This window comes from Carassius carassius, chromosome 7 (genome assembly GCF_963082965.1).
Source record: "Carassius carassius chromosome 7, fCarCar2.1, whole genome shotgun sequence".
Classification (NCBI taxonomy): Eukaryota; Metazoa; Chordata; class Actinopteri; order Cypriniformes; family Cyprinidae; genus Carassius; species Carassius carassius.
Genome location: NC_081761.1, coordinates 6,188,784 through 6,204,222, shown reverse-complemented (window position 1 = coordinate 6,204,222; position 15,439 = coordinate 6,188,784). Strand labels below are relative to the sequence as shown.

Genomic DNA, 15,439 nt, shown 5'->3' with positions numbered 1-15,439 from the left:
AAGGTCAGGCGGGTGTAAATGTGTCACTACTGTACTGAAGAATCATTCAGGGCCATCTCCTGATGACAAGCCATGTTCATCACTAGATAAATCACACACTAGACTGTTGATCATATGCTTCACTGCAGTGACAATCCGATGCTTAGATATAACCGGCACCTGAATAATTCAGTAACATAAAACACAATTTTGTTGTCTTTTCAATTCCACACTGATAAGCCAAGAAATGCAGAGCACCCCAGTCAAGACATGTTGCCACGCGTCTCAGATTGCTCACGCTGAAGGCAGCACATAGTGGTTATCACTTATGGAACAAAATATAGCCTAGCCTATAAACTCACAAAGGATTAACATAGTTTCCACTGTAACGTCATAATAAATGAATATGGGGTCTCATTTAAGTAGTATAAAAAGATTCCAGAATGGCATTTTATTTTCTTTTTCTTTTTTTTTATTACATTTTAGGCTAATACCATGTTATCACAGTTTTACTTTAAATGCTGAATGTTAACTATAGTTACCCAGGGAAATATGATTTTCAAAACGGCTGCATTTAACATTTAGGAAACGCTTAAGATGCACACTGCTATTTTAAATATGAATTTTTATTTTAATTTTATTTATTTATTTTTACATTTACATTTAGTCATTTAGCAGATGCTTCTATCCAAAGCGACTTACAAATGAAACAATCAAAAATAACAAAAAGAGCAATGATATATAAGTGCTATAACAAGTCTCAGTTAGCTTAAACACAGTACACGTAGCAAGGGCTTATAAATAATATAATAAATAAAAAGAAAACAGATAGAATAGAAAAAGTAGGTCTTTTTATATACAAACATATATACATACATACACACACACACACACACACACACATATATATATATATATATATATATATATATATATATATATATATATATATATATATATACATATACACACACACACACACACACACACACACATATATATATATAAAATTTTATAATAAATGAAAAGGAAATAGAATATAAAAAGATTAGAAAGGTAGTTAGATTTTTTTAAAGAATAGAATTAGATTAGTGAGTGCTGAATTATTAAGTTAATTAATTAATTAATTTATTTTTAATGCAAAGTAACAAAGCATGTAACGTGAGCACCCCCAACCCCAGTATTTTTTCTGATCTCATGCATGATCTAATGCAGCCGCGTGCAACGTAATCGGTTATGACGTGTTACGCAAAATCCGGGTTGACAGGAAGTGTCCGTTTCAGGCAAGCAGCATGCCATTGTTTTGTATCCCCTGCGTTGCAGACAGCGCGATAAGCTAAAATATTTCAAAATTATTTGATTTTATGCACTTTATGCCATTATGTATACATGACACATAGGTCTGAATAAGAAATCGTCAACATTTCATTCATTTCTGAATGGCTCCTGAAGCATCCGCAGCCTGTAAGCTGTTTACATTCACAGCATTGCAAACGGCAAACTGATCCAAAGCTTTCTGCACAAAAGCGACCTGTGATTGCGTGATATAGTGCAACAGATGACAGATTAATACGAAGTAATACTGATTAATATTTTAACTTAAAGCGGTCATGAGAAATGCCTGTACTTTAAATGGGAGCCGCGTCCACGTAGTTCATTATTTTATCTAATACAAACTGACAATGAGTAACTTGCATAGGAGAACAATAAATTTCATTTTATGAACTAATGCTAAATGAATCGCTTTGAACTAGATTATGTAAAAAACGAAAGTAAGCAACTCTCCTCTGTTTTACCAATAATGATACCTCGCATATAGACTACAACACTACGGTCATTTACAGTACATGACATACATTAAAATACAAATCATGTAAAATAAAGTATTAAAACAAGACAAAACAGTATGTCGCAGTAGGCTGCAGTGTTCTATCTGTCGTTTATGCAACCTGATTACAGACTTTATAAATGTATTTGATCCATTTCGAGAGGTTTCGTGATCTAGTAAGCAATCTATTCAGTCGCTAAATGCATTACAAAGTGAGCATTCTACACTGAATCGCAAGATAATGTCACTGCGTCCCATGTCAAATTAAAATATGTTTTACTCAGTAATACATTTATATGGCTATGTGGAATAAAATGACTTTTCCTAAAGTAAATTTGCCTGCTTGATTAGCCTTGCCATACATTATTTCAATTCAGAACTTGAATTTCAAGCAACTAGCTTGAAACTCGCCAAGTGGACGACAGCTGACCAATCAAATTGTTCGATGCCGAAAGTTTACCTTATATGGAAGCAGCGCCGGGTATAAAACTGTGTTCCACCTTACGCAGAGTATTGTGAGTTTTCAGTGCACGCTGAGAAGATCTTCACACCCCTTGTTAACAATAACCTACTAATACACAGGTGAGACTGGCTTTAAATCACTACTAGATGGTGTTCAATATTATATTAGTGGTCCTAATGATGCTGGTTGAAAGTTAATTTATTATTGTTGAAGTTATGCAGAGTATAGAGTATACTGGTACGCGACTTGTGTTTTAACTGTGAATGCCACTGGAGTAAACCCTGTAATTTATTACGTTATGGGTTTTACAGCTTTAACATTGAAGGCTAATGTAAAGTTAACACTTATATATATATATATATTTTTTAACCTCTCAGTGGTATCAACGAATAGCCTTTTAGCTTTCTTAGCTGGACTGATTTAACTTTAAAGCTCTTTTTTTTCTGTAAACAGAATGGTTTAATCTGTTCTTTCGGGTGTAAAGTGGTTTAATTAAAATATAAAGCAATTAAATGTGGATTTAGTAGTATCCTCAGTGTTCGCAGTTTGAATGGTGGGTGTGGCTACTATAACACTTTAACCGGCATCTCTTCTGAGCCGTTTGACCTGTTTAAGAAAGGTCTAAAGATTACGTTTCTTATTCAAGACCGTCAAGTTAAGCTGTAATGCAATTTCACAGGCTTGTAGTTCAGTCACTTAAATAGGATTGATGCACTCTTGTGCTGAAACGCCTGCACCTAATAGTCTCTTGATAACGCTTAACACCACAAGCATCAGAATCATGATGCTGTTCGTCTGGCGTAGCGCTTATCTCGGCCTTTGAAACGGGGAGTGGTCGCGTCCGTTGGTCTGATTCCACGCGCTGAATCGGCTGCATTGAGCTGCTCGAACTTATTGCCATATAAGGCAATAGTGAGACTGCCTGACCACTTCCTTTGTCTCACACCGCTTGGTTTCTTTCCTGCGCCTTTGCGCCGCCTACCGGCCAATTGTCAAAATCGACAGACACCGCCGCCTACAAGAGATGCTAACGATTGCATTAACAATTTCTCCCTTTTACAGCCATGGATGAGGAAATCGCTGCCCTGGTCGTTGACAACGGCTCCGGTATGTGCAAAGCCGGTTTTGCTGGAGATGACGCCCCTCGTGCTGTCTTCCCCTCCATTGTTGGCCGACCCAGGCATCAGGTATATAACTTAACTAGAATTTTATTTTTTAAATGCTAAAATGTGTCAAAGCCTAGAATAGATTTCATCACTCATTCTTTTGAATGTCAAGCTATGCTTGCGTAGTATTACACAAAACGAATTCGCAAAGCATCTTCACCATAATATACAGCAAAGTGTTAATTTTAAAGTTAAAGCCTTAAACCACAGCTTCAGGTGTTCAGACATTTTTTTTTTTTTTTTCTTTTTTTCAGTTCAATAAGTGTCAGTTTTTAAAGTTCTAAACGCTATTCAGTTCAAGTTTTTCGTTGAATACTGTTAATGCAGTGCTAATTGAAGTTTTCTGAATCATAATTTTTCATAGATTCTGAATATTACTTGTGTTATCCTCATTGCTGTGTGGCTTGGTGCCTAATCTTTAAACTCTTTCCTCTAGGGAGTGATGGTTGGCATGGGACAGAAGGACTCCTATGTGGGAGATGAGGCCCAGAGCAAGAGAGGTATCCTGACCCTTAAATATCCTATTGAGCACGGTATTGTGACCAACTGGGATGATATGGAGAAGATCTGGCACCACACTTTCTACAATGAGCTGCGTGTTGCCCCTGAGGAGCACCCTGTCCTGCTGACAGAGGCTCCCCTCAATCCCAAAGCCAACAGGGAGAAGATGACACAGGTGCGTCTCTGTCAAATCTTCTGAATCCTACTCTTGTCTTTCCTCTGTTCACTTTTTCTATCAATTCCGTCTCAGGCTCTCTGTCCTCTGCCATGATCTCCTGATAGAGGTTCAAAAGTTTTATCCCTCTTTGAAATGTATTTCCTGCATGTTAGCTTCTAACACGTTACTTTTCTAACCCCATCTTAAGTGTGAAGTTATAGCATGGTGTGCCAAGGAGGCTTTGCTCCTCTAACCATGCAGTGCCTTTTGGTTTTCTAGTGCATTCACTAGAAACTGAGATCTAATTCTATACATTGTTTCTACAGATCATGTTTGAGACCTTCAACACCCCTGCCATGTATGTGGCCATCCAGGCTGTGCTCTCCCTGTACGCTTCTGGTCGTACTACCGGTATCGTGATGGATTCTGGTGATGGTGTGACCCACACCGTGCCAATCTACGAGGGTTATGCTCTCCCCCACGCCATCCTGCGTTTGGATCTGGCTGGTCGTGACCTGACAGACTACCTGATGAAGATCCTGACCGAGCGTGGCTACAGCTTCACCACCACGGCCGAAAGAGAAATTGTCCGTGACATCAAGGAGAAGCTGTGCTACGTGGCTCTGGACTTCGAGCAGGAGATGGGAACCGCTGCCTCATCTTCCTCCCTGGAGAAGAGCTATGAACTGCCTGATGGGCAGGTCATCACCATCGGCAATGAGCGTTTCCGTTGCCCTGAGGCTCTCTTCCAGCCTTCCTTCCTGGGTGAGTTTTATGCTGTGCATTTTAAATGCATAGGTTTTGTGCTCCATATTGCTGAATTTACTGAGACTAATACCTTTATTTTATACAGGTATGGAGTCTTGCGGTATCCATGAGACTACCTTCAACTCCATCATGAAGTGTGATGTGGACATCCGTAAAGACCTGTATGCCAACACCGTGCTGTCTGGAGGTACCACCATGTACCCTGGCATTGCTGACCGTATGCAAAAAGAGATCACCTCCCTTGCTCCTTCCACCATGAAGATCAAGGTGACGACCCTAGCTTTTTTTTTTCCCTAGTCTCTTATAGCAGCTTGCGGTTAAAGGTTCGCTAACCCATCTCTTCTCTTGTAGATCATTGCTCCCCCTGAGCGCAAATACTCTGTCTGGATCGGTGGCTCCATCCTGGCCTCCCTGTCCACCTTCCAGCAGATGTGGATCAGCAAGCAGGAGTATGATGAGTCTGGCCCTTCCATTGTCCACAGGAAGTGCTTCTAAACAGAACTGTTGCCACCATAAATGGCCATGCAGTTGGTTTCAGTCTAAACCTCTCGAACAAGATAACATCAGCATGGCTTCTGCTCTGTTTGGCGCATTGACTCAGGATGCGGAAACTGGAAAGGGATTTAGTTGACTTACAGGGGGAAGAGCTTTCCCCAAGAGGACTTCAATGTACATTTCTTCTTTTAGTCATTCCAGAAGCGTCTACCACTTCGCCCTCACCACTGTGGGCATACATGACCTTTGTTATAGTGTTTATAAATTATGTAATCGCTGCATTGTTCTTTTTGTACTTCAGCCTTAAACTTGGCACAGTTTGTTATTGTTGCAATGATGGGGAAAGCTTTACCTTTTAAACGTGAAGATCTTGCAGGACTCCCCTAGGGTATGTGAATGAGGGATGTCCCTTGTGTATGTAAGCCAGGGTGTCTCTGTACACTGACAAGTAAACCCAAATAAAACGTGCACATGTAAAACCACACACTGTCTCTGTCTTCAGTTGTCTAAACTCTTGCATTAAACATTTTAATAGGGCAATCTGCTATAATCTTTGCTACCAGCTGGTGTCTACTGGATTAAACTGACAACAAGCATGCCTTCATTCAAACCTGGATCCAGCAGTGTCAAAAGCCTCCATTTAGTAGCATCCTGTTCTGTAGTTGATTTGCAAGTCCTGTTATAACAAGCCTTAGAAACTTAAAGGCATGATCTGGGGTGCTACACATACAAATTGCTTTTTTTAATTTAGTTTTTGTAGGCTTTAAATAGTCAAATGATGCCCAATCTTGCATTTGTGTTGTCACAAGTTAAAGCTTTACAAATGGTTTGCACTAACTGTTCTTAGGCTTGTTTCCATTAAGTTACATTTCCATGCCTTTATCTGGTTGAATGTTTTGCCTCAAGGTATGCAACATTTGTTGTAAATAGATTTAAGCATGTCCTTTTATGCATTGAGTTTCTTTTGAAAGTGAAGGACAAATAACATCCTATCTATTGGCTATAGACCGATATTCAGAAGAGCTTGTAAAGCAGTGTCCATGAAACCTAAAGTTGGAGCAATTTATTAACACATACAGTAGTACTCCACGGTTTCCAACCCAAGTCAATTTGTGAATGTCCTATTTGTATAAGTCCCGAGTCTATATACTCCCATCACTTTTTTTTTTTAATCTGCTCTATGAATTTAACTTATCTTCATTATTATCGTTATAAGATAGAATACGAAAATGTATTTTTGTCTATTCGGTGTTTCAAGTTTAGACGCACTCGGGGATCCCCACTTCTGTTTGACTTATTTGGTGTTAAATGGCATTTAATGTTCTCTGAAATGAATGCCACACCCGAGGACCTTTTTACTAGATGCATCTTACCGGAAGTAGGCACGTCTTTCAAACGTTCCGATGGTGCTACATCTTGCTGCCTCTACATGTCTGCCTACAGTGGCAGTCACATTTTCAAAGGATAAATTATTATATTTTTGCTGAGATGGCAACAATATGTTTTTGTATATCACCGAATGATACATATCCAAACAGATTTCCCTAAAGCGTCATGGATAATCAAATCGAAACGGTAAGTTACATCTGAGAGCTGATCATTCTATTGCTAGTTAGCTTTTGCATGTTGTTGTCTGCAAAGATTACTTTATTTACTTTATAAACAATTAGGATACATTTATTTTTTATAATATCTGGCCACGAAGATATTCAGTTTTCGTAACGAACAGATTATCAGAACATGATCATTATAATTCCTGTCCTAATAGTATATTACTTACGGTTTTACTTCTGTAAAATAGTTTTAAATACTGTAACGTTACATACTTCTAGCAGGTGTATGGATCCTAGAATAAACTGACTAGCGTTCAGAAAGCTTTCTGTCATTTTTGGCATTTGTTTTGACTAGTGATGACCTCATCTGTATTGTAATTACATTACTTACTAGAAGCTGAGGATGTAGGACTTCACCGTCATATTTAGTAAACAATGAACTCTTGGTTAAAAATCCAGTCTAATTAGGTCATGAATAACTGTCTTTGCATGAATAACTGTTTCTTCTTGCTGCTCTCCAGGCTCTGTGCTGCTTAGACAGCATTTCCCAGACCTCTGTCACGATCTCAGACTTTTCAGATGAGATTTTACTGAATATCCTGCGATTCATTCCAAGCCATGACTTAATGCTCAATGTGAGTCAGGTGTGCCGGAAACTTCGAACTCTCTGTCTGGACAAAAGCTTGAGAGCCCATGTACATTTGCATAAAGAATACACAGTAAGCATGAAACACACACACACACACACTTTTACTGTCTCTCATGTACAGTATTTCTGACAAACAAAGGTTTGATTAGGGTGAAGGTATACATTTCCCCCCAAACAATATATTCCATCTGAGTTTCCAGAACTTCGGAACAGTTATCCATCTTTTCTATTGTGCATTATAATGTTTTGATGCCTGATCAGGGTTCAACAGTTCTTGTATGCTTGGGCCAGTATTTTTCAGCTTGTCCTGCCAGCATTTTCATTGTCAAATCAAAATCAATATTAAAATCAATTTTTTTTGTGTGAATTTAAATTGTACACATTATTATATTGCTTGGCTGATTTTTAAATGTACATTTTGTATGTTTGTTATTTAATCTATATTTCAACATTTAATATATTATACAAATTATCAAGTGATTATGTATTATACAATTAATAACATTTACTATACATTAAACAAACATGTTAATTATTTTTGTACATTTTTTCACACATAATTACATTTATTCCATGTACAACAAATGTACATCCAAAAAAGAAATCAATAATTACTAGGAATTATACTGTTATCATATATTATCATTTTATTAGTATAATTAAAGGGGTCATATGATGCTTTTTTAAAGCTCATTATTTTGTGTATTTAGTGTAACACAATATATTGACAATCTTTAATGTTTAAAAAACACATTATTTTCCAAATACTGTACATTATTGTAGGTCCACTATGCCCCGCCTCTCTCAAATGCGTTGTTTTCTACAAAGTCCCTCCTTCTGACAAGCGCAGTCTGTTCTGATTGGCCAACTGACTCAGTTCATTATGATTGGCCGAACACTGTAAGCACTCGTCGGAAATTTATCGGCTCTTTCCATAATCGCAAGCTTCTTCTTTCAAAATAAATGTAAAGTTAATAAAGTCCTTCGTTTTATCATCAGTTCAAGCCCAAAAGGGGAACAGTCTCGTGACAGACACAGTGATGAAGCTCCTATATGTTTGCATTACACCAGCCATGGATGGTTAAGACAGCTGGCTCCACTGTGGTGTCTCTCCCTCTCTCTCTCTCTCTCTCTCTTTCACACACTTGCGCACACACACACACATACACACAGACATGATGTGCAAAATTCAGAATTGCCTCCTCTCCTGGGGTTACGAAACGGACGTCTATGAAATGCATTGCTGTTCTGTTGTAAGTAATCTAAAAGATTCCTTAATGCATCTACTTTCAGAAGACCAAATATAGTGCTTTTTGCGTTCTTTGCGTGAACATTTGGGCAGCATAACACACATATTTCCACATTGTGACGTAGACATCTGGGGGTGTGTTTGAATGAGCCATTTTAGGGGGGCATGGCAGTCTTAATTTTGATAAAGAATATCTCTTTGGATTTGAGACTTCACGCACCAAGAGCTTGTAACACTAAAAAGAGAAAGGAAAAAATGTAATCGTATCATATGAACCCTTTAAGACTCCATAAATTCATAAACACTTTTGCTGAAAATTTTTTTATTCCATTCATATGCTACCAATATCCTAATCTATTTTAGCTAGTCAGATAATTTTACATGTCTGACATGTTTTAAAAGGTTGACAAACAGAATTGGGAACCAAGACCTGAAAATCATTCTTTTGCATTGCTTCCTATTCACAGGCAAACGATGATGCTGTGAAGCAGCTCTTGAAGAAACTTTCCAGTGACATCCAGACTTTAAACCTGAGCAGCTGCTACTGGTTGGCTGGCTCTACGGTGGATCAGGTCACCCGCTGTAAGGCTCTGGTCAGCCTGGACCTTTCAGGCTGTCAGTTGACTTCAGTTCGCCTCTCACATCTGCTGACCTCTCTTCGTTCTCTACGCTCACTGGCATTGGATGTGGGGCCAGAGTTTGACCTCCATCAGCTGAGCGCCGAGGGTAAGTCTGCTTTGGCACGACTGCAGGAGCTCAAGCAGACACTGCTGACGCCCTCATATGGTGTGGTGCCGTGCTGCAGTGCCCTACGCCGCCTGCACCTCTATCTAGAGGCCAGCGAGGGCTGTAGGGAAGCGGGCGGTTGCACACAGCTGATGGTGGGTCAGAGCAGCGTGCCGCACTATCAGAACCTGCGTTGGTTCTCCGCACGCCTTGCGCCTGGTGAAGTCAATCGCACTCTGTTGGCACTCTACTTGGCTGTTTTCAGTATGAGAGTCCCGGAGGGTCTTACGGGACTGGTACTGTCTGTGCCAGGCCCGGTGCCACCAAGGCCGGTTGCAATGACGGCATTAATGGAGAGCATGGCGTCGACAGTTGGAAACACCGTTAGCGCTCTCCAGCTTCCACGTACGTGGTTGGATGGTGCTATACTTGGGCTGGTTTTGGCGCATGGCTGCCCCTCTTACCTAAATGTCTCACGCTGTTCATCTCCAGGGTTCAATCCTCTACATGTGCTCCTTAGTGCGGGTCGTGACCTCACACCCTTAAAGAGTCTCAACTTGCGCGGCTGTGGCCGAGGACCTCTCGCCGAGAGCTGTGGGAAGGGTGAGGAGGAGATGGATGCAGAGAGTGTCAAAGCACTTACTGAATGTTGCCCGCATCTTATTCGCCTTAATTTATCTGCCATGCACTACCACCTTCCCGCTGGGGAGGATGGACACTTGTGTGGCGCTTTAGGGCATCTCGCTGCCTTGTGCTCTTTGGCACTTCCGGTGTGTGCCTTGGCACAGTCCCCTCCAGCACCTTCGAACATTCAAGACCCCCACACAGACCTCTTCTCAAGATCACTACTTCTCGGGCTTAAAAAGAGCAGCCGCATTGGTGTGCCCACATATCGACCAACAACAGAGGTCACAGTGGGTCAGGGAGAAGAGCGGCAGGATAGAGGCTTGTGCATTCAGCCTCTGCTTCAAGGCTGCCCACATCTAGTGGAGCTGGAGCTGATTGGAGCAGGGTTTTCCTCTGCAATGCCGCGGAACGAGCCGGCCATCCGCAAGGACCCCGCCGCGTGCCCCTGGTCCTACAATGTCGGAGATGGTGAGTTAGCTGCTTTGGGAGGGATGAAATTTTTGCGCAAGCTCACCCTCGCTCACTTACCGGGAGTTCTGAAGGGGACAGGACTGATCGAGCTGGTTCAGGGGTGCAAGGATCTTCGGTTGTTATCACTCGCAAATCTTGGATCTTTAAAGACTATGAATTACACACAGGCCCTGCTGGAGGCTCTTTCCTACTGTACGCAACTCAGGGACTTCAGGTGAACACGTATGCCGCTACACACTCCAGTCACAAAATGTAGTCAACAATCTAATCCACTATTGACTTGTTACTAAAAATAAATAAATAAATTTATGTATATATATATATATATATATATATATATATATATATATATATATATATATATAATATATATGCACATATATGTATTTATATTTTATATTGTTTTGTTTTGACATTTTATCAACCATGCCACAAATAATTTCCTGTTAAAACTGTAGCTCACCAGTAGGGGGCAGCACCATAATGACAAAACTTCTGTACATCCTATATGTTTAAATGGTCCTTTTATTCTTATATTAATGCAATTTTTTTTAATGTATTTCGTTATTTGTTTTTAATTATTTAGTTATTATTTACACTTGTATATCATCTGTGCGGTTAGATGAAAGTGACCCATTGATCGTAATAAATACAAAATGAAAACAATATGCTAAAAGTTGCAAACACTTCAAAATGATAATATGGACAGTAGAAGATGATGAAGGAATGGTAGAAGTTGGATCAAAGTTTATATAAAGTTCTAATATTTACCTTATGTAAAGGATTATGTTTAAACACTGATATCATTCAAATTTGAAAAAAAAAATCACATGAACAAAAAAAATGCTATTATGACACTTGCACCATCATATATTAAACTTACGGCTAAATGCCATCTTTCACAATAACACTGACTGATTTTGTTTTTAATATTTTTTAATCACTGTGCTTGAAAATAGACATTTCTGATCATTTTCTTTTTATAAAAAATGGCTTCATTAGGTTAAAATGAAATACAACGCACAACAGTAAGTTTTTGTTTAGTAGACTATATGTATCTTCTTGATGTATTTCTATCAGTGAAATGAAATGGAATTTTGTTTTATAATCTTGCATTTATTAATTTATAATTCTTTAAAATGTTACCGCTTAACTGGAAAGTAAATATTTTGTGTCAGCTGACTCTGGCATGTGTTCATTCTGGATTTAGAACTATGTTGGTTGGAGAGATAGTTAATATATAATTAATAATAATAACAATGTATTTATTTATTAACCATTTTAACAGACTATTTTAGCCCTATATCTCTTGTATTTATTCATTGTTTGTCTATGTGTAAAACTGCAGGCTGGAGCAACCCTACTGTAATGCAAACGTCGCGTTTTTTGAAGCACTCAGTCAGTGTCACCAGCTGCAGCGTCTGTGTTTAGTTTCTCGACATGGGACTTTCCAGCCCGCCGCTGTGGCAGCCTTCATGCAGAGTTGCACTCAAGTCATCATGTGCCACATGTTCATGGGTGGTACCCTGGTGGCGTGTAAAACACTGCAGAAAAACTTGCTGGACAGGTTCGTTGTTTTAAATAATTCCTGATAATAAAGATCTTTTAATTAGTGAATAATTCCAGCCCGTGTATGTCAAATATTTACCAATTCTTTCTCTACCTCCTGCAGTATTTCAATATCTCGTCCAGCCCTTAGTGTGGTGATATACCCTTTACTGCACGAGGATCTGGCTCATGTGATCAGAGGTATGCCACTTTGCCATCTGGACGAGATCACACTTTTCAAAAGCCGCGTAGCTGAAGATCCCATGAAACAGTGACTGTGACCGCATCAAATCAGAAAATGGAAACCGTGTGGTGGATTAACCTGGGTAATGCTTGACCTGTGCTACTTTGAGCAAAATGAATCAGAATTAGGCATTGTAGGGATTATTCTTTTTTTTAATTATATATATACATACATACATACACATATATATATATATATATATATATATATATATATTTTCATGACTATGAAAATTGTAGATTCACACTGAAGGCATCAAAACTATGAATTAACACATGTGGAATTATATACATAACAAAAAAGTGTGAAACAACTGGAAATATGTCATATTCTAGGTTCTTCAAAGTAGCCACCTTTTGCTTTGATTACTGCTTTGCACACTCTTGGCATTCTCTTGATGAGCTTCAAGAGGTAGTCACCTGAAATTGTCTTCCAACAGTCTTGAAGGAGTTCCCCGAGAGATGCTTAGCATTTGTTGGCCCTTTTGCCTTCTGTCTGCGGTCCAGCTCACCCCTAAACCATCTCGATTGGGTTCAGGTCCAGTGACTGTGGAGGCCAGGTCATCTGGTGCAGCACCCCATCACTCTCCTTCAGTGTGACTTTACAATTTTCATAGTCATGAAAATAAAGAAAACTCTTTGAATGAGAAGGTGTGTCCAAACTTTTGGTCTGTACTGTGTATATATATATATTCTGGGAAAACCACTTAAAAACCAATCATTGAGCTAAATGGACAATCACAACTTTTAATAAGGTCATCGTTTCTCAGTAAAGAGGTGGTGTAAACAAACTCTTTATCAGGTTGAAATGTCATCTTTGACTATGTGCCAAAATAAAACCTTGTTCATATCTTCATGCTTTGTTCACTGAGATATTCTCTCTCTCTCTTAGTTTGAGATGCTATAGCCACGGTTAAGGCACAGGCCATCTGAAACTAATGAGCAGTTCAGCGTTTACAACTGTTTTGTTGGACCTTTAGATTATCTGTTGGTTCTCACAGGTTAAGATTTGTGAACATACTTTTTTTTTGAGTCATCTTTACAATGAATAGGTTAATATGGTTAACAGAACTGGTTTCAGTGAGTTGCTTCTATTCAATTCAATTCAATTCAAGTTTATTTGTATAGCGCTTTTTACAATACAAATCGTTACAAAGCAACTTTACAAAAAATTGTTTCTACAATATTTAGTAGTAGCTTATAAGTGGTGACTGTCAGTTTGTGCACGTATGACAGGATTTTTAGAAAAATTTATACAAGACGTAGTCAGCCAGACGATGACCATTATTAATATTATTAATAATTAATAATTATTATATGATGCAGTCACACTTGTAGCAATATTTATTAGTTCTGTTTGTTGATTCAGGGTTAGCATCATCTGGGGTCCTCTGATGGTCAGCATCATCTCTTCTCAGGTGTTCTGGATCCAGACTGGAGCTTGTGTAAATCCTAGTTGTGTAAAAACATAGAAACAAATAGAAACATCATTAGCAAAGCTGCTGTTCCAACAAAGTAAAATTAATTAGTTTTTAACCCAAGCTAAAGAATAAGAATGCGCATTTGATCAGATGCAACTACACTCACAATTTAAGATACATTATTCGAATGCTTCTCTCATAAACACACCAAGGAAAGACAAAAGTGAACTGTAATTTGCAGACAGGTGTCTGATTGTTTAGAGTTTCAAACTTTTGATATAAAGTGTTTAATTCTTACAAATAAAACATTCACAGATTAATATTGTTAAATATGGTGAAATTTTATATATGACATTAATTACTCACCCTCATGTAAGACCCTCATTCATCTTCAGAAATCAAATTAAGATATTTCTGATGAAATCCGAGAGCTTTCTGACCCTCCATAGACAGCAATGCAACTATCACGTTCAAGGCCCAAGAAGCCTGTAAGGACATGTGACACATGTGCATGTGACATCAGTGGTTCAAACGTAATTTTATGAAGCCATGACAATGCTTTTTGTGTGCAAAGAAAACAAAAATAAAATCTTCTCTTCCCTTTCAGTCTTCGATGCATGTTCATCAGAGTACCACGATGTATGCATCAAAAATTTGTTCCTGTGGCTCAATTGGTAGAGCATTGTGTTAGCAGCGCTAAGTTCTGGGTTCGATTCCCAGGGAACACATGTTAGGTAAAAAAATGTTAGCCTGAATGCACTGTAAGTCGCTTTGGATAAAAGCGTCTGATAAATTCAATTAAAAATTTTACAAAGTGTTCATTTTGGGATGAACAATCCCTTTAAAGTCATTCACTTATCATTTCTCAGTAGTGTTAGTTTTTCTTGGTTGCTAACACGCAGTTCATGAAATGATGAATATTTTTCTTACAACTATAAACATAATCTCAAAACAACAAGTCAAAATCAAATATTTTAGTCAAAAACATATTATTTTTTAACTTGACCAAATGTTCAGATACTTATACTTAATGAAAATGGTGGGAAAGTTTTCTTCTAATTGCAAAACCGTAACTCTGATCAATTTAGTATTCAACAGCAGATCAATTGGAGGTTGTCTCATTACAGATTGAGTGTATGTGAGTACTGTAACAAAGACCTGCTCATTGGTTAAAGACCAGACGCAGTGCTACGTTGTGGCTCGTCTGTAAAAGCCTAGTCATGCTGTGTGAACGCTGGCCAAAAGAGCACTGCAGTTTTCCAGCCTTCAAATGAGATAAGAAGGACCGGATTTTACTGTTGTTGTTAAGCGCAAACCATGACCAGGTATTTTATTCTTTATTCTTTATTGGTTTAATAATAGTTTCCAGTATTATATTAGTTCCTGTGTTTAATTACTAAACTAAAGGTGTTATGCTATTTACACTGTCACATTATTTTCTCTCCATTGAATTAAGATTAATAGCTTATTGCTCTTGCTCTAAATTTTGAGGTAAGTACAGTTATACTATTTTTATGTGATTTGAATATTACAAAAGATATGCTATATGTAAACTATGTATCGTGGTTCTTGATCATGCAGAGAACTTGATCCAT

The 15,439-nt window shown here is 38.4% G+C and overlaps 2 protein-coding genes across 2 annotated transcripts; both read left to right on the top strand.

Annotated features, from left to right (window-relative positions):
- The first annotated feature begins 2,239 nt into the window (after nucleotides 1–2,239).
- On the top strand, nucleotides 2,240–5,841 carry actb1 (actin, beta 1). Its single transcript, XM_059553609.1, has 6 exons — nucleotides 2,240–2,389; nucleotides 3,333–3,457; nucleotides 3,873–4,112; nucleotides 4,421–4,859; nucleotides 4,948–5,129; nucleotides 5,214–5,841. Exons 2-6 carry the CDS (start codon nucleotides 3,335–3,337, stop codon nucleotides 5,355–5,357), a joined length of 1,128 nt encoding a protein of 375 aa, XP_059409592.1. The 5' UTR covers nucleotides 2,240–2,389; nucleotides 3,333–3,334; the 3' UTR covers nucleotides 5,358–5,841.
- Nucleotides 5,842–6,745: 904 nt separating this feature from the next.
- Nucleotides 6,746–12,605, top strand: fbxl18 (F-box and leucine-rich repeat protein 18). The gene is made up of 5 exons (XM_059553608.1): nucleotides 6,746–6,932; nucleotides 7,432–7,629; nucleotides 9,276–10,846; nucleotides 11,981–12,199; nucleotides 12,305–12,605. The coding sequence occupies exons 1-5, from the start codon at nucleotides 6,912–6,914 to the stop codon at nucleotides 12,453–12,455; spliced, it is 2,160 nt and encodes a 719-aa protein (XP_059409591.1). The 5' UTR covers nucleotides 6,746–6,911; the 3' UTR covers nucleotides 12,456–12,605.
- The last annotated feature ends 2,834 nt before the right edge of the window (nucleotides 12,606–15,439 follow it).

Coding starts and splice junctions, on each gene's coding strand:
- actb1 (XM_059553609.1), top strand. CDS start 3,335: ATGGATGAGGAAATCGCTGCCCTGGTCGTTGACAACGGCTCCGGTATG. Junction 3,458..3,872: donor TTGGCCGACCCAGGCATCAG/GTATATAACTTA, acceptor TCTTTCCTCTAG/GGAGTGATGGTTGGCATGGG. Junction 5,130..5,213: donor CTTCCACCATGAAGATCAAG/GTGACGACCCTA, acceptor CTTCTCTTGTAG/ATCATTGCTCCCCCTGAGCG.
- fbxl18 (XM_059553608.1), top strand. CDS start 6,912: ATGGATAATCAAATCGAAACG. Junction 6,933..7,431: donor TGGATAATCAAATCGAAACG/GTAAGTTACATC, acceptor GCTGCTCTCCAG/GCTCTGTGCTGCTTAGACAG. Junction 12,200..12,304: donor CAGAAAAACTTGCTGGACAG/GTTCGTTGTTTT, acceptor TACCTCCTGCAG/TATTTCAATATCTCGTCCAG.